Source organism: Trypanosoma cruzi, genomic scaffold (genome assembly GCF_000209065.1).
Source record: "Trypanosoma cruzi strain CL Brener 1047053517011 genomic scaffold, whole genome shotgun sequence".
In the NCBI taxonomy this organism is placed as follows: Eukaryota; Euglenozoa; class Kinetoplastea; order Trypanosomatida; family Trypanosomatidae; genus Trypanosoma; species Trypanosoma cruzi.
The window spans coordinates 3643-24119 of record NW_001849221.1 but is presented as its reverse complement, the minus strand read 5'-3'; the positions used below and the strand labels follow the sequence as shown (position 1 = coordinate 24119).

The window sequence follows — 20477 nt, the reverse complement described above, 5'->3', positions numbered from 1 at the left end:
TGTTCAGGCGTTTATGTGCCTAGTACTTTTTCCTCAAGGCAGTGCGACGACGATTATCGGCACTTAACCGGGGATTGTGCTGGAGACATCCCCGACGAACCTTCCGCCGTCAGCGGTTGGTTTGGGCAAGTGATTACGACACAGCATCGAGAATGTAATCGTAAGCGAATCATCGAGCCCACGGAAAAGGCAGTGGGCCGCCATCATCACGGATGCATTGTTTCGTGGATGGGGAGCCGTTTTTGTTCCATACTCCGGCGACGTTAAAATTGCCGGATGAAAATGGAAGAGGAAGCCCTTTCTTATCATGCAGGCGGAGGCATGCGCGGTACGCTTGGCCTTATCGGCCTTTCCCGCCGTCTTGCCATCCACCATGGACGTTTGGGTGGACAACACCTCGCTGCAAGGAGCGGCGAATAAAGGCAGCTCAAAATCACACGCCATGACGTGGGAGCTGCAACGGATATGTTTGTTGACTCTCGCGGAATACAGGCATCCGTTGCCCACGTGCTGTGTGCCGACAACCCCGCAGACGGCATATCACGCGGTTGTGTTTTTACGCTTCAGCACTTGGCGAAGGGGTGGAACTTGCGAAGGGCAGCGGCGGGGTCTTTTGGCTGCAGGACCCCAAAGTCTGCCACTTCGTGAGAAATTATACATACATACACTTACTTGGTGTAAATTTTGAGGATGTGGTGAACCCACTCTTATTCCATTTACTTCTCATTTCGGTCTTGTTTGATTTCTGTGATTGATAAACTCAGGATGAGGAAAGCGGCCCTGGAGGATATTTATTTTCTTTCTCTCCATATCATTTAATCTTTTTTAGGCTTTTTCTTTGCCGTCTCGGGAAAAGATTAGAGCTCGTTTTTGTGAAGAATGTGTGAAAGAGCCTTGCAGCTCCGCCGGCGGTGTTTGTTTCTGTCATATGAGGCAGGAGTCGGAATGGCGCTCCAGTGCCCAGAGGTGGCGAGAAGAGCAGCCGACATCTTGCTCTACGCACAGAAGTCGAGTGACAGGGGAGTGGACGGAGTTGTTGAATTAGCCGCCTGTACCCGCCGCTGGATGCAGAACCGCCAGTTTTCGGACTGGCAAGAGTGCATCGAGTGGCTTCTCTTTGGTGTGGAGCGTCAGCAGGAAATTAGCGGCGTGACGAACGCACAAAGTGCGCTATTCAGGCAGACGTTGTTGGAGTTGGCTACCCTGTTTGAAGAGGAGGCGCGTGAGTATCATGCCGCTGCACCCCCCTTTGCTGAGGGTTACTGGAGGAATGCGCAGAAGCGGCAGCGTCTGTTGAGTAGCGGTGGGTCCGATGAGAGAAGGAATTTGTGTGGGACTCGTATGACTTGGAGCATTGCGGCGGAGTTGCCCCTATCGGTGGAGCAGGCCTTTTTGCTTCCCTGAATTGCATTGTAACATGCACGAAATATTGTTGTCTGTGGCTTTTTGTTGTTTTTTCTTTCTTTCTGTCGGTGTTCATTGCTGTTGATCCCCTTCTTGTTTTTTGTTTGTTTTTCTTGCGGCCGGAAGGTTTTTGTTTGCGTATTTGTATCGTTGTCGACATGCCGGAGGGAGGTACTGCAACATCTTTTTGAGGATCATAATTGGTTTCGGCGGCTTGGGTTCGCGTGGGGTTCAGTTTGTGGAGGTCTGTGTGGCGTGCACCTATGACGGCACCTCCTTTTATTGTGTGCGGTCACATTGTTGGAAGGGTCGTGACTGTAGCCAGCCCGGAATTATGTCTCATCTATGCGTGGATCCATTTGGGCAAAAATGAAAGGAAGCAGAGGAAAAGAATTTTCAGGGGTACACTATCTGTTTAGGAGAGAACTCGTTTTTGTTTTCTTTTTCGTTTGTTGACTTTGAAGCTCTGCAGGGGACGCGAAAGAAGAGGAGATGGCGCGACACCACGTCCCCGTGAAGGGGATATCGATTGACCCCAAAAGGGGGCCAACGGCTCACTCCAAGCGTGTCAACTCGCTGTGTAGGGGACCGAGAGTCTCATTGAGACACACATGGAGCATGTGGTGCTGGCGGGGACTACCACCACCGGTACGCTGAGCGCCATTTTGGTGCGTTGTGTTCCTCCTCCCAAAATACTTTACCTTCTCCTGCCTTTTTTTCCCTGTACTGTGGCCGTCACAGGGATCTTTCCATTCCCCCATTACAAATAATCACTTTGTTCCCCCTTTTATTGTAGAATCCTATTTGTTCTCCAAGTGAATTGAATATACCGTGAAACCAGAGTAAGCGTAATGGCAACGAACGCAAAAGGTTACGCAGCGCCGTCAGCAAAGGCCCCCCTCGCACCCTTCAGCTTCCAGCGACGTGCTGTTGGGGCCGATGATGTGAGCATCAAGATTTTGTTCTGCGGCGTGTGCCACAGCGACATCCACCAGGCGCGCGATGAGTGGGGTGGGTCCCTGTTTCCGATGGTGCCTGGACACGAGATTGTCGGTCATGTAACGTCGGTTGGTGCAAACGTGAAGAAGTTCAAGGTGGGAGACACGGTTGGTGTGGGCTGCATGGTGGACTCATGTGAAAGGTGTGTGGAGTGCAAGAGGGGCCTTGAGCAGTTCTGCGTGGAAGGAACGACCTCGACGTACAACTCACGGGCACGCGTCAGCGGCGAACCCACGTATGGTGGGTACTCTGACCACATTGTGGTAAAGGAGAGCTTTGTGCTGCTCATCCCCTCCAACCTTGATCTTGCCGCGACCGCCCCACTGCTGTGTGCCGGTATCACGACTTACTCACCCCTGCGGCACTGGGGCACGAAAGCGGGGACGAGGGTGGGTGTTGTGGGGCTTGGCGGCCTCGGCCACATGGCAGTGAAGATCGCCAAGGCGATGGGTGCGGAGGTCACTGTTTTTACAACGAGTGAGGGCAAGCGGGAGGCAGCCAGGATGCTCGGCGCGGACCACGTCGTCATCTCGAAGGACCCGGGGCAGATGAGGGCGGTTAAGAACACGCTCAATCTTATTATTGACACCGTTGGAAACACGCACGACTTGTCGCCGTACATTCTCGCCCTCACGACGGATGGTGTGCACATACTGGTCGGTCTGCCGGAGAACCCGCACCCGCCGGTATCACCCTTTTTGCTACTGAAGGGGCGCAAGTCAATCGGCGCTTCACTCATCGGAGGCATTCCCGAAACACAAGAGATGCTTGACTTCTGTGGCAGACACGGCATCGTATCGGATATTGAACTAATCAGCATCGATTATATTAATACAGCATACGAACGTGTGATGAAAAGTGATGTGAGGTATCGCTTTGTCATTGACATGGCCACACTTGGACAATGAGTCAATGTGCACGAGCGGGAGAGGGAGATAGTAGGTAGAGTCAAAGGTTTTTGTGTACTCCTTCGTTAAAACGTCTTTTGTAAGGGAGCTATTTCTTTTTTCTTTAGCAGCTTGTAGAAGGGATGTGCGAACGGACATGAAGAAATGATTGGATGAGCGTATTGTTGATTTTCTCTCCTTATTTGTGGATCCTTTGACGTTTTTGGGCTTTTGTTCTTTTGTTGTTGTTGTTGTTGTTGGTAGCGATGCCGTGGGGGCATGGAGCGCTGTTGTTGTTGTTGGTTTTGGTTTTGGTTTTGGTTTCTATTATTATTATTGGTTAAAAGCTTGTGGAAAGGAATGTGTGAACGGATGAGGTGGAGGATTAGTAGATGCTGACATGTCTTGTTCATTTCCCCCGTTTATTTAAAATAATTTTACTTTTTTTTTGTTTAGTTTTTTCTTTTAATTCTCATGAAACCGCGTTGAAAAGAGGGGTCTTGTGCGGCTCTTTTTTTTTCTCTTTCTTCTTGTTGTTGTTCGACGCACTCACTGTGGCACTGCGAAGGCTACTAATCTCCATGTGGAGGGAAGCCTGGTGGGTTTTGTGGGGCCTGAGGAGGAGACTGCCGATGTGGTCACCTCCCAGCCGTCCCGGTTCTCATGTTTTATTTCTGTTGAATTTATTTGTAACCCTGCCGTGGGTGAGAAGGGGAAGGGGGGTGTAGTTGGATGGATCCCATCCGGGGTGGGGAGGGGAATGTTTTTGCGGGCACACTGAAGCAAACCGTCACGTATCTTTTTCTTTTTCCCCAGTAACCGCCGAAGCCCTCGGTACTGCCTTCTACGCTGGTGAAGAAAAATAAAAAAGGCATGGGAATTGCAGCAGCGCAATGGGTGTCCCGGTGGAATATAGACGCCGTGTGGACACGGTGATTTGCGCGGCCGAGACGAACTAATCGTCTTTTTTATTTTCTGGCATGAAGCGTAATGGGAAAAAAATATCAATTTATTATTGTTATTTGGCAAATATTTTGTGGCTTGCCGCTGCTGGGGCTGCGGTGCTGTCACGAGCATTGCCAGTTCTCTTCTTCCTCCATTACCCCTGCACCTCTGCTGTGTGTTTCCGTGTCTATTCACATGGCTTTCCTTTATTTGTTCTCTTTTTTTTTTTGCGTATACGCAGCCACACGCACAAGTTGCAAAATATATTGCGCTGCCCAAGCATGATTTTCACTCTTATTCTCCCCTGGTGTTTGCTTGCCGCTTTCTTCTGTGGACATGAAGAAGGGAGAGACACCGGGACGGGGGCAATACTGCGGTTCTCTTTTATTTTTTTTTTTTTTTTTGCAGCACGATTGCCTCAAAATGCAACACCGCCCGGTAAATCGATGTGGCACGAGGTGAGAGACTCCTTTTGTCAGCTGTTGACGCACGTGGTTGTGCGGTTGCGGCGGAGTTGACCTTTTGCGCGGTTGTCTCTCTTCTGTAGATGTGCGATGGCGGTGACGGTGGATGAATGCTTTTGGTTGCACTTTTGTGCGTTGCTGTGGGTGATCCCTGCGTGGTGTGCGTGTGGCCCAAAAACAAAGTTGTTCGAGGGCTCACCTGTCGGCACGATGGCCGCAGCGTGTGGCTGCCACTCTGTTCTCTCGGGGATTATGCTACGACGCTTTCACGTGTGTGTTGCTTCGGGGACAATGTGCCGGCGGCTGTGCAATTGCCGGGTGGAGGGAGAGGAGCGGAAGGAATTGCGTGAGCGCCGCGGTCAGGAGTCGTGCTGGGTGTCTCGCCGCGGAGGGCCTTGCCCACCCAACCCAGCACCGCCCCTGTCGGGCACCCTCTCTCTATCACACTGCCGCATCGTAACCGACGCCACCAGCACGCAGCGATGCAGCGGATGCCGCACCGCCACGAGTGCGACCGGAATGGGACACGTCTGCTGTTGCGTTCCGAGGGGTCACACCGAATGGCACAGTGGCGTTCCCACAAACTCCTCGCGGACCCCGCACATGACACCGGGCACTGGCCGCGGAGTGTCTTCGTCGTGGAGGACGCCGTGGTGGAGTTCCTCTTCATTCCATGTGGACGGACGCCTGTTTCTACTCTTGTTCCTACCCATTAGATGACTGATTTTTTTTCTTGTTTAATACCCTTGCTGTGTTTGGAGTGCAGCTTTGGAAAACCCCATCACTTTTGATGGTGGACTTGTGCCTCCGTTCGATCCTTCCCTTTTCCCACATTGTTGCTTTTTTAATATTTTGTGATGACGAGTGGTGCTGCAGAGGGCACGCTGAGGCGCTGGGCTTCATTATCGATTTATTCATTTGCTTATTTTTTGTTTTTGTACCTGGTGCGGTTTGCGGTGTCTCTGATGGCCTTCCCGCATGGAGGGTTTCATTAGGGCACCCGAGCCTTTTTGTGCGGACGGAAGGCCAAGGACGCTATCCATGCGTGGCCATTGCGCTGGAAGGAGTCTTTTTTTTCACATTGACACGGAGCCATTTTTGTGCATCTTTTTTTTCTTTTTTACTTCTTCTGCTTTATTTCAGGAGATGCTCCCTTGGCTTTGCCTCCAACGGGATATGCGCGGAGTTACACGCGCTTTAGAAACCGAAGCCACGAGCCTTTTTTTGGAAAGGGTGCTTTATCTTTCTTCTCACATTAAATTTGTTGTCCATTTTGATGTTTTTGGTGGCGGGAGGGTGGAGCCCCTACTTGGTGACGATCCCACGTATGGTTTGGGTGTTGGTCCGACCAGGGCGGACTATATCCACTGCGTCGGGGAAAGGCTTCTGGTGGATCCAACGACACGGCGGCTGGGGGAAATAACGGGACGGACGTTATCCCGTTGATGGTGGTCCCGCTGATGCTCGATCTGATGGACTTTCGGAGGATGATGTGCAACATCAGTGTGCCCATCCGGCTGTTGGTTTTGGTGCAGAACGGGCGGGAGGCGATGCTGTCGTTGTGCCTGCAGGAACTCGAGAGGGTCTATGGGTGGTCCGGACGCCTGGTTGTGAGTCGTCACCCGGAAGACATCGGGTACAGCGCTGCGGTGAACATCGGGTCACGACTTGCACTCTCGCTGCCGCGCGAGGAAGTGCCTTTTGTTTTTGTGAGAAACAGCGACGTAAAGTTTTTACCCGATCTTCTTCCCAACCTTCTACGCGATGTGCATGAAATGACGAGGCATGATGCCGCTCGCGTGGATGAGTTGGCGGCGGAGGTGGCGAATGAGCCGAGCGAGTCCAGTCCTGTTTTGCGACGGGGCTTGGGGGTGCTGCGCTCCACGGTGAACGATGACCGATTGTCGACGTCTGCGCTGCTGCCTGACCGCATTCGTTATGCCTCTGCGAAAGAGCGTGAAAAGGCATTTTCGAAGCATTACGGGCACTTCTGCGCATATTACAAAAGCAGTTGTTTTGTGTCTGCTATGTTGACACGCCTGGCGATCAGTACGGTGGGATATTTTGACGAGAACTTCTACCCAGATTGCGTGGAGGATGTTGACTACAGCTTGCGCCTCCGTTTGCTTGGATTTCAGGAGCGGAATGTCTTATGCGGCAAATTTGTGCATCGCGGCAGCTCGAGTATTCGTTTCTCTAGTGAAATGGAGCCACCGGACGCTCTCTGGTACCGTCGCGTCAACTCTTTGATGACGAACCAACCATATGCCGTGATGAAGTGGAACGGTCTAAAAGCATGCTGCGATGGGTACAAGGAGCCATATGACGGCATGGTCCCCCTAGACGTTTGGGTGAAGGATGAGGCACGCATACAACGCATTCGGGCCTACGGGCATGATGAGATCAGAAGAGTTCAAAGTATCGACTACGACAGGAGGCTTTTGTACCCTGTGAGGACTAAAGGAAGATGATTCGGCAACAAACACAAGTTTTGCTTTCTTATTTTGTTTTGCCTTAATTTTTAGAAATTTACACCTCTGTTTGGTTATTTACACGATTAATATTTAAGCGAGTACGCCGTTGATTTTAATGAGCGTAAACGTATATTTGGCATGACGGGGGAGGGCGGAGCGTCCAAACTTGGCCGTGCTGCCGAAGGTAGGAGAGGGAAGTAGAAAGTAAGAAACGTGAAGATGATGGATGGGGGAGAAATAAAAGGGGAGGGAAGCAGAAAACAAGCCAAAAGTATTGTGAGCACAACGCTGTTTCTTATCGTGGGCGATCGACACCGCCATTGGCTACTAATTTACCCACTGAAGGTGACACCCGTTTCCGCTGTATATGCTGCGTGCATATCTGTCGGGCTCTTTGTTTGTTTGTTGGTTTGTTTGTTTCCCGCACATTTATTTCTCCGTGCCGCCTGACCCACTCGTTTATTATTTCCCTCTCTGTTTTTGTGCGTGCACCAAGAGAAGGGCTCGGGGACATGAAGTGCGCTCCCCTTCTGTGACATGCCACCAAAAACAGGAGGAGAAAGAAAAGAAAAGTGAAGCGGGGAGGGGAACCATCGCCACGCGTCCTTTTCTCCGAGAAGGCTGCTCGCCACGCCACTGAGGCGCGCCGTGTGCTTCACGAGGCCCGCTGGACTCGATTGGGGAGCCGTGAATGATGGTGCGTGAGAGTGTGGCGGATGCGTCTCCCAGGCGTCCCCAGAGGACCCTCTGGCCATTGGGACTGCGTGGAATGCGGGATTCCGCGGGGATATTTGCCCGTTTTGTTTTTATTCCTCCATCCGCCCCTCCCAAACCTCAACACGGCGGCTGAGCCAACGACTGCGACGGGATCCGTTGCGTATTTCTGATTCTTTTTTGCGTTGCAGCGGCAGGCCTGGTGTGTCCTGCTCGGCAGACACGGTGGACGGGAGTGGGCTGCCCTATCGGGAAAACGATGGTCACGGCGGAGCGTGTTGCGCACTTCGCAATTTGGCGTGTTTGTGGCGATCCTTTCGGATGATGTGACGGCGCCTCTTTTACTTGCAGGGATAAAAGCGATGCTCCACGGTGATGCACACGTTGCGTGTGGAGGCTTCTCTTGCTGTTGGTTTGTGAATGTTTCTTCTTTCGCTTTTGCTGAAACACCACAGAGGGCGGTGTCTGCGGACAGCAGAGCATTGCGAGGAGGGGCACCACACGATTTTTGGCTTGACGAGGCGGCTTCTGTGACTGTACGGTGTTTATTTTCAGGCTTGAGAGACTATCCTTTGTTGGAATGTATTGTGGGAGACCATACGCGTATATATATATATTTCTTCAATCCCTTGGCATTTGGTGTCTGCCGTGAAACAGATGTTGATGGCGTTTCATGGCGGCGAGATGCATGTTTATTTGTTTTATTGGCGAGTGGGTGAATTGTGTTGCGTTCTGTTGTGCGGCTTGTTGCTGAGGGCGAGTGGCCGCAGGGAGACGTTATGGGCGCCTCTGACACGAGGTGCGATTGAGCAATCATCTCCTCCGCTCGCCGGTACACGCTGTTGAGGCGGCGTGGTGGTAATGAATCGGCCTCTCAGAAAAGCAACGAGAGGACGTTTGCTCTTCCTGCTGCGGTTCACGAGTGAACCTCCAATCCGTGGGCGGGGTCGCTCTGCGTGCCGTATTTCTTTGAATTTCCATGAGTTTTTACATCGCCATCCACACGCACACGCACGCAATCCCCCTGTTTGCCCTCCTGTGGGCGGGAGACCGGGATGCAAAGGGAAAAATGTGGCCTGTACCAGCATGTGACAAAGTCTTTCTTGGGAGGGATTGCGACTGTGATGTCCGTCCTGGCAGGCAGGAATGGGATGGGCGAAGAGCGGAGGGGCGAGTAACAACGATCGTGTGCGGGGCAATGCGCAGTGAGTAGGGCGAAGTGGTATTTGTGTTGGCTTTTCAAAGCATTTTTTTCTTTTTCTTTTGTGGCAATGGAAAGAAACTTTGGGTGGTGTGTTGTGGATTATTTGCAGGTGATTCAGCGCGGCAACGCCATTTGCGGAGAAAATGAATGGCATCTGCGTGCGGCTTGTTTTGTGAGCGCGAGATGGTCTGGTAGTGCTCAACGCCCCGAGAGGCCGGGAGCAAAGAGGCCTGCACTGCTGCAAGCGGAGGGATGCACGCTCCTGTTTTTGGCGTTGCTGTGGAGCCCTGAAGTGCCTGCAGGGAATTTGTTTCCGCCGCCTCATTATTTTGTTGATTGGTGCTTGCCGCGGCCTTTTGAGGCGGGGCGTGGGATGGACCGAGAGAGCGTGTGTCGTGTGGCGGTGCTGTGAATTGATACTGCCCACGTTTGTGCAGATACTTCCTTTTGTGACCGCGTCCTTGCCGCGGCAGTGCACTGGGAGCGTGTGACCGATCACTGTATCGCTTGCGGACTGTTTCGGCAGTAATTTGAATGGCGTCGCCGAATAATGAAATTTCGCGTGCATGTGTATGTGTGTTGGCTTCTTCTGTGACTTGCCGTGTTGTTGTTTTTGCTGTTTTCTGTGTGCAATTGTTTTCCATGCTGTTCCTTCTGTGTTCTCTCGAGTCCCGCACTTTGCGTGGGTGCTCTGCTCTACTCCTCACTGACGTGTCTGATGTATTACTACTGCTGTTGTTCTCTCCACTTCTTGGACAAAGACACGCTAGGAAAGAAAGCAAACAAGCGCTAATCGCTACTGTGTAATTCGAAGGCTCTGAAAGGACCAACAACCGAACATACGCCGCCCACACACACATATTTATATGCTATCACGTGTTGCTGCAGTCGTGGCACCCCGCACACACAACCGTCGCGGCGTGACCGGATCCAGCGGAAGGAGGAGGGAAGGAAGAGAGAGTGAGCCGCAGAGGCCCAACATGTCCCGGCTTCACTTCTATTCTGCGGTGCTGCTACTTGTTTTGTTGATGTGCTGCGGCAGTGGAGCTGCGGCCGCCGGGGGCAGTAAAACAAGGAATACCATTGATCCTTTCACAGGGACGACGTCGATATCATTTGCCAATTGGAAGGAGTTTAAGGACGGAAGCAAAATCACCTCGCTCCGTGTTCCTGGCCTCGTTAAAGTGGATGATGATGTATTTGTCGTTTCTGAGGCGCAGTGCGGGGAAAAGAACGGAGCCGGCAGCTGTGCTGGGATTGTGTCAAAGCACCTGAATATAAGTGATGACTCAATGGATATTTCTACGTCGGATTTAAGTTTGTTTCGCATGCAACTTGTGGACACCACCGCGAGTAGTTTTGGGACAACGGAAGTGTTGCGGCCAACGACAGTTGTAATTGGGAACAGCGTCTACATGCTGGTGGGGAAATACAGTCGTACAAAGTCGCAGGATGCGGGTACGAATGAGCCAGGCCTTTTACTCGTGAAGGGAACTGTCACTGATGAGGGTGGAAACAACAAGAAACTTGTGTGGAATGAGAGCCATGTGGTGAACCCTCAAGGCATAGGATATTCTCATTCCTTGACCGAGTTAATTGGCGGTGGAGGATCGGGTGCTGTGATGGGTGATGGCGCGATTGTGTTTCCCATGCAGGCCAAAGACAAGGATGGAACGAGCGTTTTGCTGTCTATGCGTCTCTCCAAGTCAGGGAACAAATGGGAGCTTTCGCAAAAAAAGCCTGGTAACGGCTGCAGGGATCCAACCCTGGTGAAGTGGGAAAAATGCGAATACGGCGAAAGACTCTTCATGATGGCTCATTGTGCTGGAGGCTACTATGACGTTTACAGTTCCACTGAGGATGGGTACAATTGGTACGGACACTTCCAACCAATTACGCGCGTGTGGGGCAACTCACACAATCGAAAGGGGTACGGCGTCCAGAGTGGATCCACGACAGCAATCATTGAGGGAAGGGAAGTGATGCTCATCACCGCGCCGGTGTATGCGAAGGAGGACAATGGAGAGGGTCGGCTTCATCTTTGGGTGACGGACAAGGCACGTGTGTATGATGTTGGGCCGGTATCCCGTGAAAATGATGACGCAGCCGCCAGCTCACTGTTGATAAAGGATGAGAATAAGGAGTTGATTTCACTGTACGAAAACAAGAAAGACATATCATACAATCTTGTTGCTGTGCGCCTGACCGAGAAACTGGAGCGGATAAAGGAAGTGGTGAAGACATGGAAGGATTTGGACAGCGCCCTTGAATCATGCAGTTCCGTTTCCGGCGCCGCTGTCGACTTGCCAAGGAAGGGTATGTGCTATGGTCCTGTTCCCACCAAAGGGCTTGTTGGCTTCTTGTCTGGTAACTCAACTCAGACCGAGTGGAGGGACGAGTACCTCGGCGTGAATGCAACAGTGACGAATGGGGAGAAAAGGGTTCGCAATGGATTGACGTTCAAAGGACCCGGGGCGTGGGCGGAGTGGCCTGTTGGCGACATGGGGCAGACTGTGCCGTACTACTTTGCTAACACCGAGTTTACTCTTGTGGCGACGGTGTCCATCCACGAGGTGCCGCGGAGTGGCAGCAGCCCCATTCCTTTGATGGGTGTGAGGATGAATGACACCGACAGCACGGTGCTTTTTGGTCTGTCGTACACCCATGACAAGAAGTGGTTGGCCATACCGGAGGATGTTGATGATGCGGGGGATGTTGATTTGTGGGAGCCAAACAAGACGTATCAGGTGGGACTGCGAATGGATGATAAAGAATGGACTGTCTTTGTGGATCAGAGGGAAATTGACCGCAACAGATATAATACGAGTCTGTTTGACTTCCACAGGATCTCACACTTCTACATTGGTGGGGACAGTAAGCACCAAAGTGCAACGGGCGGCCACGTGACGGTGACCAACGTCATGCTGTACAACGAGGAACTGTTGGGAAATGATCTGCGCAAACTCAATGCCGGCAAAGTCACCATTCCATCACTGGGTGTTGAGAAACAACCCACAGAACAGTCTAAAGGGCAGGTGGCCAGCACAGACGTCTCAGTTGCTTCCGAGTCAAAGAGTGAAGAAAGCGCCGCCAGCTATGAGGAATTGACTGAGAGTGATACTGATAAACAAGAGGAAGGAATCGTTAATGATCCGGTACCTGCTGCGCCCTCTTCCACGCTTGTCGCGGGAGCCTCTATTTCTGAGTCCGCCATAGCAGCGCAGAGCGCAGAGAATTCTTTTTCAGAGGACAATGCCCAGCCTTCCGGAGACGAAACGTCTTGGCAAACCACGCTGAACGAAGCGAAGGAATCGATGCAACGTGATTCAGATGTGCAGCCACAAGACCTACAGTCAGAGAAATTAACGGTGTTCAGTGATGTTGAAAATTCCTCTGAAAGTAATGATACAGAAGAGCCAGAGGAGGATGGAGGAACGAATGACCGGAGTGGCGGAACAACGTCTCCAGTAGCTGCGTCGTTGAGTATGGAAACGGTCGCTGCATCAGTGAACGGTGAGCACCAAGTGCAACAAAGCATTGAGCTTTCCGCTGAAAACAACGATGTGCGGTCCACTGGAACCGGAAATACCGGCGCGGAGGAAAGCCTCAGCCTCGAGGTGGGGGAAAGAAATTCCGAGAGAACAATGGGCTCAGACAGCAGCCTCACTCCTTCAAAGAGTGACGCCGAAACAAAATCCGCGGAGAACACCGACAACATCTCTTAGACTGACGCAACCGAATTTTCTTCTGAAAACGGCGAGGAGTTTCCACAGACGGTCGACACCGCACCGGGGAATACAAACACCACGCCTGGAGGCGAAGGGATTCCCTCAACAAAGGGCGCGGCACGACACTCGGACAACGACACCTTCAGCGGGGAAATTGCGGAGTTGCTGTCCATGGGTCTGGACCGTGACAGCACCGTGCATGGGTGTGTGTCTCGGGTGTTGTTGCTGCTGCTTCTGGGGCTGTGGGGCACTGCGGCTCTCTGCTGAGGTGTGAGGGAGGGTGGAATCGCGGCTTTTCGTGGAACAACAACTGAGCAGCATCCCAGCATTGAACACTGAATTTTGTTGATTCCATTTTCTTTTTCTTTTTTTTTTTTAATTTCTTTAGTTTTCTTTTTTGTAAATCACTTCCCTTCTTTTTCCTTTTTGCTTTAGGGCAATCACTATGGACGTTTCTTTTTCTTTCTACTCTTCCCTCTTTAATTGTTTCTTGCTGCACTCTTCCTGCGAGGGGTGCCGTGTGTTTCCCGCCCAACTGCTCCACTCGCACACCCACCGACACGCTCACGACGACGGCCCTGTGCGCCTCGCCTGCTGCACGCATGAGGAGGGCCGCGACGAACGGCGCGCTGAGGGAGCCGTGACGTGTGGGCGTGCGACGAGGGCCTGTGGGGCGGAGCACACATTTCTTCCCTCTTGTTTTGTTTGTTTTTCTTGCGGCCAGGGCTGGCAGACACCCGCAGCGCCACACACACAGCCACACCCTGCCGCCGTGTTTTTCTTTAAGGATTTGTTTTGCTTCTCGTGTTTATTTCATGCGGTGGCGCACCCTTCGGTGTCGGCCTCGTGAGCATTTCTCTCCCCTCCGATGATTTCTTTCTTTTTTGCTGCGCTCACTCTCCTGATGGGGTGACGCGACTCCCGTCATGTCTGCGTGCTTCTCTCAGTCCCCACACACACGAGTGACTGCGCTCTGCGGGCCGCACTCACGCGCCGATGGGAGGGCTGAGGGGAGCAGCAACACGCAGACGACCCCGTGAAATATAAACGATGTGCGGACACACGGAGGGTCGGACGGCTGAAAGACATTTAAATATCTTTTAATTTTCTTTTTGGGCAAAATAAAAAAACAGTTTGGTATGGTCACACGGTAACCGGGTGAAATTTTTTTTGTGTGGCTTTTCTTTTTCTTTTTCTTTATTATTTGGGTGTAGCCGTAATAGAGGACGACTTTTTTTCATTTTTTTCATTTTTTTTTCTTTTTTCATTTTTTTTTCATTTTTTCTTTTTTTTCAGGGTGTGAGGTGTGGAAGGGTGAAGAGTTTTATTATTATTATTTTAATTTAATTTTTTATGAATTGCCGCTGCTTTGGTCCGCAGTGCAATATCATGAGCTTGAGCAGTCCTGTTATTTTTGTCATGCACTTCTGCTGTACAATTTTTTTTGTCTCTTTAAATGCTCCGCTCTTCTTTTTTACTTTTTTGACTTTTGCTGCTGCAGGCACACACACACAGACACACAAAATGCAGATTTCAGTGGATTTGGATGCTACTTTTGTAGTGTGTGCTGGTGGCTGCCGCCTCCTTCTGTGGGCATGAAGCGAGGGGAGGAGAGGGAGAGCACGGCGAGTCACTTTTCCTGCGGGCGTGATGCACCACCTATGACCGCTTAGAGTCGGGCATCAAATTCCATTGTGGGTGGAATGACTGGAAATGTTGTCGCCGCGTCATGGATGGGTGAAGAATCGCTTTTGCGTGTGTCTCTTTGGGTGATTGCTTGCTCCGTGTGCATTGTGTTGGCTGCGGGCTGTGGCTATATCCCGTTGGCTGTGGGATTGAACTGGAGGCGGTGGTGGTGTGTGCGTTTGTTGTGTGGAGGACCGAATCTTTTCTTTCGCGGACTGGCGGCGCTGCGATGGTGTGTGTGTGTGTGAGGGCTGGAGTGGAGTTGCCGGCTAGGGCGAGGGCCGTGGCGATGCTTTTCCCGCAATTTGTTTCTTTTGTGTGTTTGTGCTGCTTTTTGCTTTTCCTCTGTCATCCTCTCCTCCTGTGTTCTTGCGTGGAGTGGCTGAATGCTCACGGGCCATGTTGATTGTGAGTGCCTCCTGACGGCATCCATTCATCTCTCTCTCTCTCCGCCTGTCTGTCATTCCCTGTTGGGTGTGGCGTGTTGCACCGCGTGAGGGCTGGCCCGCACACACCGACGGCTCGCCGTGACGCCCGCGATGGCCGGTGCGGAGTGGCTCTGCTCGCTGTCTCATCTCTTTACTTGGCTTGTTTTCCCTTTTCCCTCCACTTCCTGAACAGACACGCTAGGAAAGCAAGCAAACAAGCGCGAATCGCCACTGTGAACTTCGAAGACACTGAAAGGACCAACAGCACACAGACCGCCCACACACACATATTTATATGCTCTCACGTGTTGCTGCAGTGAAGGCACCCCGCACACACAACCGTCGCCGCGTGACCGGATCCAGCGGAAGGAGGAGGGAAGGAAGAGAGAGTGAGCCGCTGAGGCCCAACATGTCCCGGCGTGTGTTTGCTTCCGCGGTGCTGCTCCTCCTTTTCGTGATGATGTGCGGCGCCGCTGGGTCAGTGCAGGTCCAAAACTATGGAACGAGAATGGACGATTCCTATGAAAGACACGGTTTGAAGCAGTTGCCAAGGGAGTATCCAGTCGCAAAAGCAGCGGCCGCTGGCTACATTTTCCGGAATCCCCATCTTGTGAATGTGGACGGGATGCTGCTGGCCATTGTTGGAGCTCAGTTCAGTGGATCTGTGAGGAGCGGGAGTGCGTCCATGCAGTTGATGGCACGGATCAGCGTTGATGGTGGGAAGACGTGGCGGTCGTACGCGGGGCCAGAAGATCTTGACGCTTTTGCTGCACGCCTTCACCAGATGTTTTTTACCTCGCCTTTTGGACCCTTCGGACCGCTTTTTGCTTTTGTGGAGGGCTACGACTTACGGACTGGGGCCATAATTCGGTTTGCCGATGAGCGGGGAAGTGGGTTGGAGTCTGTTATCCATTTTCTGGAGACGGGGCCTGGACGAAGCGGAGGTTTTTCGTTGAATTCCGTCTCTGTGAGCATTCGCCCTCCCTATCCCTATAAATCCGAAGACTTGATTGGCTTCCTCAACGATGCCAGTACTCCCATCACGAAAATGACGGATAACACGCTCGTGTTTCCCGTGCAGTTTCTGACATTTGGAGGGAAAACCGCGTCCACAGTCATGTACTCGAATTCCGTTCAACCGCACTGGACCTTTGCGAACAGCGCGACACATGCGGGCTGCACCAACCCCAGTATCCTTGAATGGGAGGCTGGGAAAATCATCATGATCACCTCATGTGATTACGGTCGCCGAAGGGTGTACGAGTCGACTGACAAGGGGAACACGTGGAAGGAGGCTCTGGGGACGCTCTCGCGCGTGTGGAGCAACTCATTGGCAGTTCTTGGGCCCCACATTCAGAGTGGATTCATCACTGCAACCATTGATGGAATGAAGGTGATCCTCCTCACCCAGCTGGAATATTTCGGGGACAATCAAAGGAGCGAGATTCGCCTGTGGCTAACGGACACCAACCGTATTTACCACGTTGGCCTGCTACCCACTGGGAATAGTGCAACCTCCAGCTCCCTGTTGTGCGCGGATGATAAGCTGTATTGTTTGTACGAGGCCAGTGGTGGAAGCGACTCTGGAGCCTTCTTCCTGGATCTGACGTCCGAACTGCAGGGGATAAGGCGTGCGCTGGACACTTGGGCCGCGAAGGACAATGCCTTGTCGAGACAATGCGGCTTAATTGCCTCGGGCGCCGCGCTGTCAAGAGAGAACTGTTCTGTTCCTATCCCCACGGCTGGGCTTGTGGGCCATTTGGCCGATAGGCTCCGTGGGGACAACTGGGAGGACGAGTACCTTGGGGTGAATGCCGTTGTGAGGGGTGCGAAGAAAAAGGCTCCCAGTGGGTTGACGTTCGAAGGGCGTAGCGCGGGGGCCGAGTGGCCCGTGGGCAAGCAGTGGCCGAACATACCGCTCCACTTTGCAAACTATGGGTTCACTCTTGCGGCAACGGTGTCGATTCACGAGGTGCCGAAGGGCATCACTCCCCTGATGGGCCTGGAGAAAATGAGGACGACAACACTCCTGGGACTGTCGTAAGATAATAATATGAGGTGGAGCGTGGCGCACGGGTCGTACCCGAAATATTTTGCTGAATGGGAGCTGAACAAGACGTATCACGTGGTGCTCAAAATGCATGACGGTGTGGGCTCCGTGTACGTTGACGGGAAATCCCTGTTGGATTTGACCCTGCCTCGTCCTTCTGATGAATTAATGGACGCGGTCTCACACTTTTACTTTGGCGCGTACGATGAGCAGTTGCTCAGCGGAAAAATTCATGCGACGGTGGCGAACGTCTTTCTGTACAACCGCCCGTTGAATGACACTGAGATTGGCACCCTCAACGCGAATAAAGTTTCTCTTCCATTTACGGAAAAGAAGCCGGCGAAAGCGTTGACAACTACTTCTCCGCCCGTTGAACCTTTAACCACTTTGGTAGCCACAGAGACGCAGCCAACTGTGCCAGCGCCCACTACTGCCAAACCACGGCCGACGGAAGAAGTAACCTCGAACGGGAGCAGTGGTGCGAGCGGTGGCGATGCACCCACACCAGCGGTGTCCAATACCACGACACCCAAAGCAGGGGAGAGGAGCGCAGACCAGTCGGCATCTGTTACATCTTCAAGTGCCGCCAGCTCGGAGGATGAGGCTTCCTTGTCTGATGATGCACAAACGGTGAGGACAGAAGTTGCCGATAACATGCAGAGAGATCAACCAATCCAAGCCTCTGCGGGCATCTCCGACGCAGCAAATGGCGCAGCAAATCCAAAATCACATGCCTCTGAAAGCAAGGGGCAAGAACAGCCCGCAGTAGCAACTGAGGGGGGCGTGAGCTCTGGTGAGAATGGGGAGACGACGGGAGGAGCTGATGGGCAAGAGGAAGATATCCAGCCACAGGATGGAGAAGCAAAGGCTGCGGCACTCGGCCTCGCACTCAAAAGCAGTCTCGGAAATTCGTCGCAGCGGGATGACGGCGTTGCTGGCACCATGCGTGAGACCAGGGTGCTGCTGCCGCCGCTTTTTCTGCTGTTGGAACTCTGGGGGTTTGTGGCTCTGTGAGGAGTGTGCGGCCTCAGTGTGGGACACTTGCGACCTCCCTCACACCGACGCACATCCGGTAATGAATTACTCTCCGCAATTCTTTTCTTTTTTTTTTGTTTGTTTTTTCTTTCCCCCCTTTTTTTTTCTTTCGGGGGCAATCACTATGGAAGTTTTTTTTCTTTTTTACTATTCCCTTTTAATTGTTTCCTGCGGCACCCCTCGAAGGAAGGGTGCCGTGTGTTTTCCGCCCAACTGCACCGCTCGCACACCCACCGACACGCTCATGACGACGGCCCTGTGCGCCTCGCCTGCTGCACGCATGAGGAGGGGCCGCGACGAACGGCGCGCTGAGGGAGCCGTGACGTGTGGGCGTGCGACGAGGGCCTGTGGGGCGGAGCACACATTTCTTCCCTCTTGTTTTGTTTGTTTTTCTTGCGGCCAGGGCTGGCAGACACCCGCAGCGCCACACACACAGCCACACCCTGCCGCCGTGTTTTTCTTTAAGGATTTGTTTTGCTTCTCGTGTTTATTTCATGCGGTGGCGCACCCTTCGGTGTCGGCCTCGTGAGCATTTCTCTCCCCTCCGATGATTTCTTTCTTTTTTGCTGCGCTCACTCTCCTGATGGGGTGACGCGACTCCCGTCATGTCTGCGTGCTTCTCTCAGTCCCCACACACACGAGTGACTGCGCTCTGCGGGCCGCACTCACGCGCCGATGGGAGGGCTGAGGGGAGCAGCAACACGCAGACGACCCCGTGAAATATAAACGATGTGCGGACACACGGAGGGTCGGACGGCTGAAAGACATTTAAATATCTTTTAATTTTCTTTTTGGGCAAAATAAAAAAACAGTTTGGTATGGTCACACGGTAACCGGGTGAAATTTTTTTTGTGTGGCTTTTCTTTTTCTTTTTCTTTATTATTTGGGTGTAGCCGTAATAGAGGACGACATTTTTTTAATATTTTTTATTTTTTATTTTTAGGAGCTTGTGAAAAGAATGATCGCGGGAGAGCTGGCTAACTTAATTAATGTATGTGTGCATCCTGATAAATGAATGCATTCTTTATGATACCTTCTACCGTATGAATCTTTTGGGAAGAACGCGACTTTAAGGGGCAGGGAGCGGATAGAGGCCAGATAATATTTTAAATTTATTTTTACAGACACACAGCTAGGTAAGTATAAGGAAATGACTTTGGTTCCCTACACACCCTCCGAGTGGTGTGATATTGGCGCCCGTCTCTGGGAAATGGTGTCCCAATGTGGCGAGACCCAGGTGCAGATGACGTTTATTAATGGTAACCAGATGTCGGATGAGACGTTGATCGTGGCCCCATCAGCGACAGGCTTATGCTTGTTCCATGGACCTGTATCTAAAGCTTGGCAGGATTCTACTCTTATTGGACATATTGCGAATCTACGGGCGCCTCAGATCCCTAATTTTGAGACACACGTGTTCCTGCCCGCTATGGGGGCAGCCCGGGAGTTGGGGCACCAACAAGGGCTCATCACTGCTGAAAGGGAGCGCCTAAATTTTGATTACGCGAACGCCGTCGCGGACGTGCAGAATCGAAATGCTCAGCTTAACTCGGAGTTTCAGGAGGCGCAAAGTAACCTATCGGTAAGGGAATCCACTATCGCCGGGGCCGGCAACCTGGTCCTAGAACTACGACAGCAGTTGGAGGCCGATCGCGCCCAATTACGGGAGCGCGAATTCAACTTGGGAGTCCTCACTGGTCAATTCCAGGAACGGGAGGCACGCCTTAACGCACTACAAACTGCGCGGGATGCGGAGACGGCGGGGCGGGGCAAGGCCCCCGCTACTTAACACGTTGCCAACGATGGCGTAACTACACTACCGCATCGAACGGATATCTTGATGGCTGGAGGCATGCCTAGCAGTGCGGCCCGACACAGTTCGGCGGCCTACAGACTCTCTCACGACAATGCTGCGAGACCACATTTCCACCCCTCCACGCCGTTGCCCTCCCGCATTTCTCCCCTGGACGCCCGATTACCCATGGAAGAGGACCGCAGTTTCTGCGCATTCGACGTCACCACGTGGCCCACGCGTGTATGGAATGAGGGCGCCTCCGGAGTCATTATCGACCTCCGGTGTGCATACCAATGCTGGCAACAGGACAACGAGCAGGTTAAACTTGCCTTTGACAATTTGGTCGAGTGGATCAGCGCGCTGGAAGGCCTGCAGGATCCCACCGATCGAATCATGAATTTGGGGAGGTCCCTACTGAATACATTCCGGATGCAGCTCACAATCGCGTCCGATCCCGGCATCCGGCTTTCCAAACTGCGCGCCCGTCTTTACACCGCTGTTCACCAGACGGACGCTTATGCCAGGGCTGCCCAGCTTTTCGTCGATCGGCGAGAAACCCAACGCACTGTGCGATGCCAACGTTGTCATATCTTTGGACACGAGGCATCTACATGCAATGTGCGTCCGAGAGGGAATTACTCACAATACAGGCGCCCTTCAAAAA

At 52.4% G+C, this 20477-nt stretch overlaps 5 protein-coding genes and 1 pseudogene across 5 annotated transcripts, besides 19 other annotated features; all 6 read left to right on the top strand.

Moving 5' to 3' along the window:
- Positions 1-441: part of a sequence feature (areas not merged during assembly with more than two copies in the genome that could not be assigned to a particular haplotype) that runs on past the window's edge.
- Positions 1-682: part of a mobile genetic element that runs on past the window's edge.
- Positions 442-1250: a sequence feature (heterozygous, non-Esmeraldo-like haplotype).
- Positions 601-664: a mobile genetic element.
- On the top strand, positions 880-1404 carry Tc00.1047053508677.90 (hypothetical protein, conserved; the record flags this gene model as incomplete). Its single annotated transcript, XM_807662.1, has 1 exon — positions 880-1404. The coding sequence occupies one exon, from the start codon at positions 880-882 to the stop codon at positions 1402-1404; it is 525 nt and encodes a 174-aa protein (XP_812755.1).
- Positions 1251-14947: a sequence feature (areas not merged during assembly with more than two copies in the genome that could not be assigned to a particular haplotype).
- Tc00.1047053508677.80 (NADP-dependent alcohol hydrogenase, putative) lies at positions 2256-3311 on the top strand (the record flags this gene model as incomplete). Its single annotated transcript, XM_807661.1, has 1 exon — positions 2256-3311. The coding sequence occupies one exon, from the start codon at positions 2256-2258 to the stop codon at positions 3309-3311; it is 1056 nt and encodes a 351-aa protein (XP_812754.1).
- Positions 3530-3550: a microsatellite.
- Positions 3712-3740: a sequence feature (AT_rich).
- Positions 4618-4639: a sequence feature (AT_rich).
- Tc00.1047053508677.60 (uncharacterized protein) lies at positions 4790-5419 on the top strand (the record flags this gene model as incomplete). The annotated part of the gene is made up of 1 exon (XM_807660.1): positions 4790-5419. The coding sequence occupies one exon, from the start codon at positions 4790-4792 to the stop codon at positions 5417-5419; it is 630 nt and encodes a 209-aa protein (XP_812753.1).
- Tc00.1047053508677.50 (beta galactofuranosyl glycosyltransferase, putative) lies at positions 6145-7170 on the top strand (the record flags this gene model as incomplete). Its single annotated transcript, XM_807659.1, has 1 exon — positions 6145-7170. The coding sequence occupies one exon, from the start codon at positions 6145-6147 to the stop codon at positions 7168-7170; it is 1026 nt and encodes a 341-aa protein (XP_812752.1).
- Positions 7567-7593: a microsatellite.
- On the top strand, positions 9958-12816 carry Tc00.1047053508677.40 (trans-sialidase, putative; the record flags this gene model as incomplete). The annotated part of the gene is made up of 1 exon (XM_807658.1): positions 9958-12816. One exon carries the CDS (start codon positions 9958-9960, stop codon positions 12814-12816), a length of 2859 nt encoding a protein of 952 aa, XP_812751.1.
- Positions 13174-13218: a sequence feature (A-rich).
- Positions 14051-14112: a sequence feature (A-rich).
- Positions 14142-14174: a sequence feature (AT_rich).
- Positions 14948-15787: a sequence feature (haploid, Esmeraldo-like haplotype).
- On the top strand, positions 15229-17994 carry Tc00.1047053508677.30 (annotated as a pseudogene).
- Positions 15788-20477: a sequence feature (areas not merged during assembly with more than two copies in the genome that could not be assigned to a particular haplotype).
- Positions 18077-18128: a sequence feature (A-rich).
- Positions 18929-18960: a sequence feature (AT_rich).
- Positions 18960-19137: a mobile genetic element.
- Positions 18960-19680: a mobile genetic element.
- Positions 19117-19139: a sequence feature (AT_rich).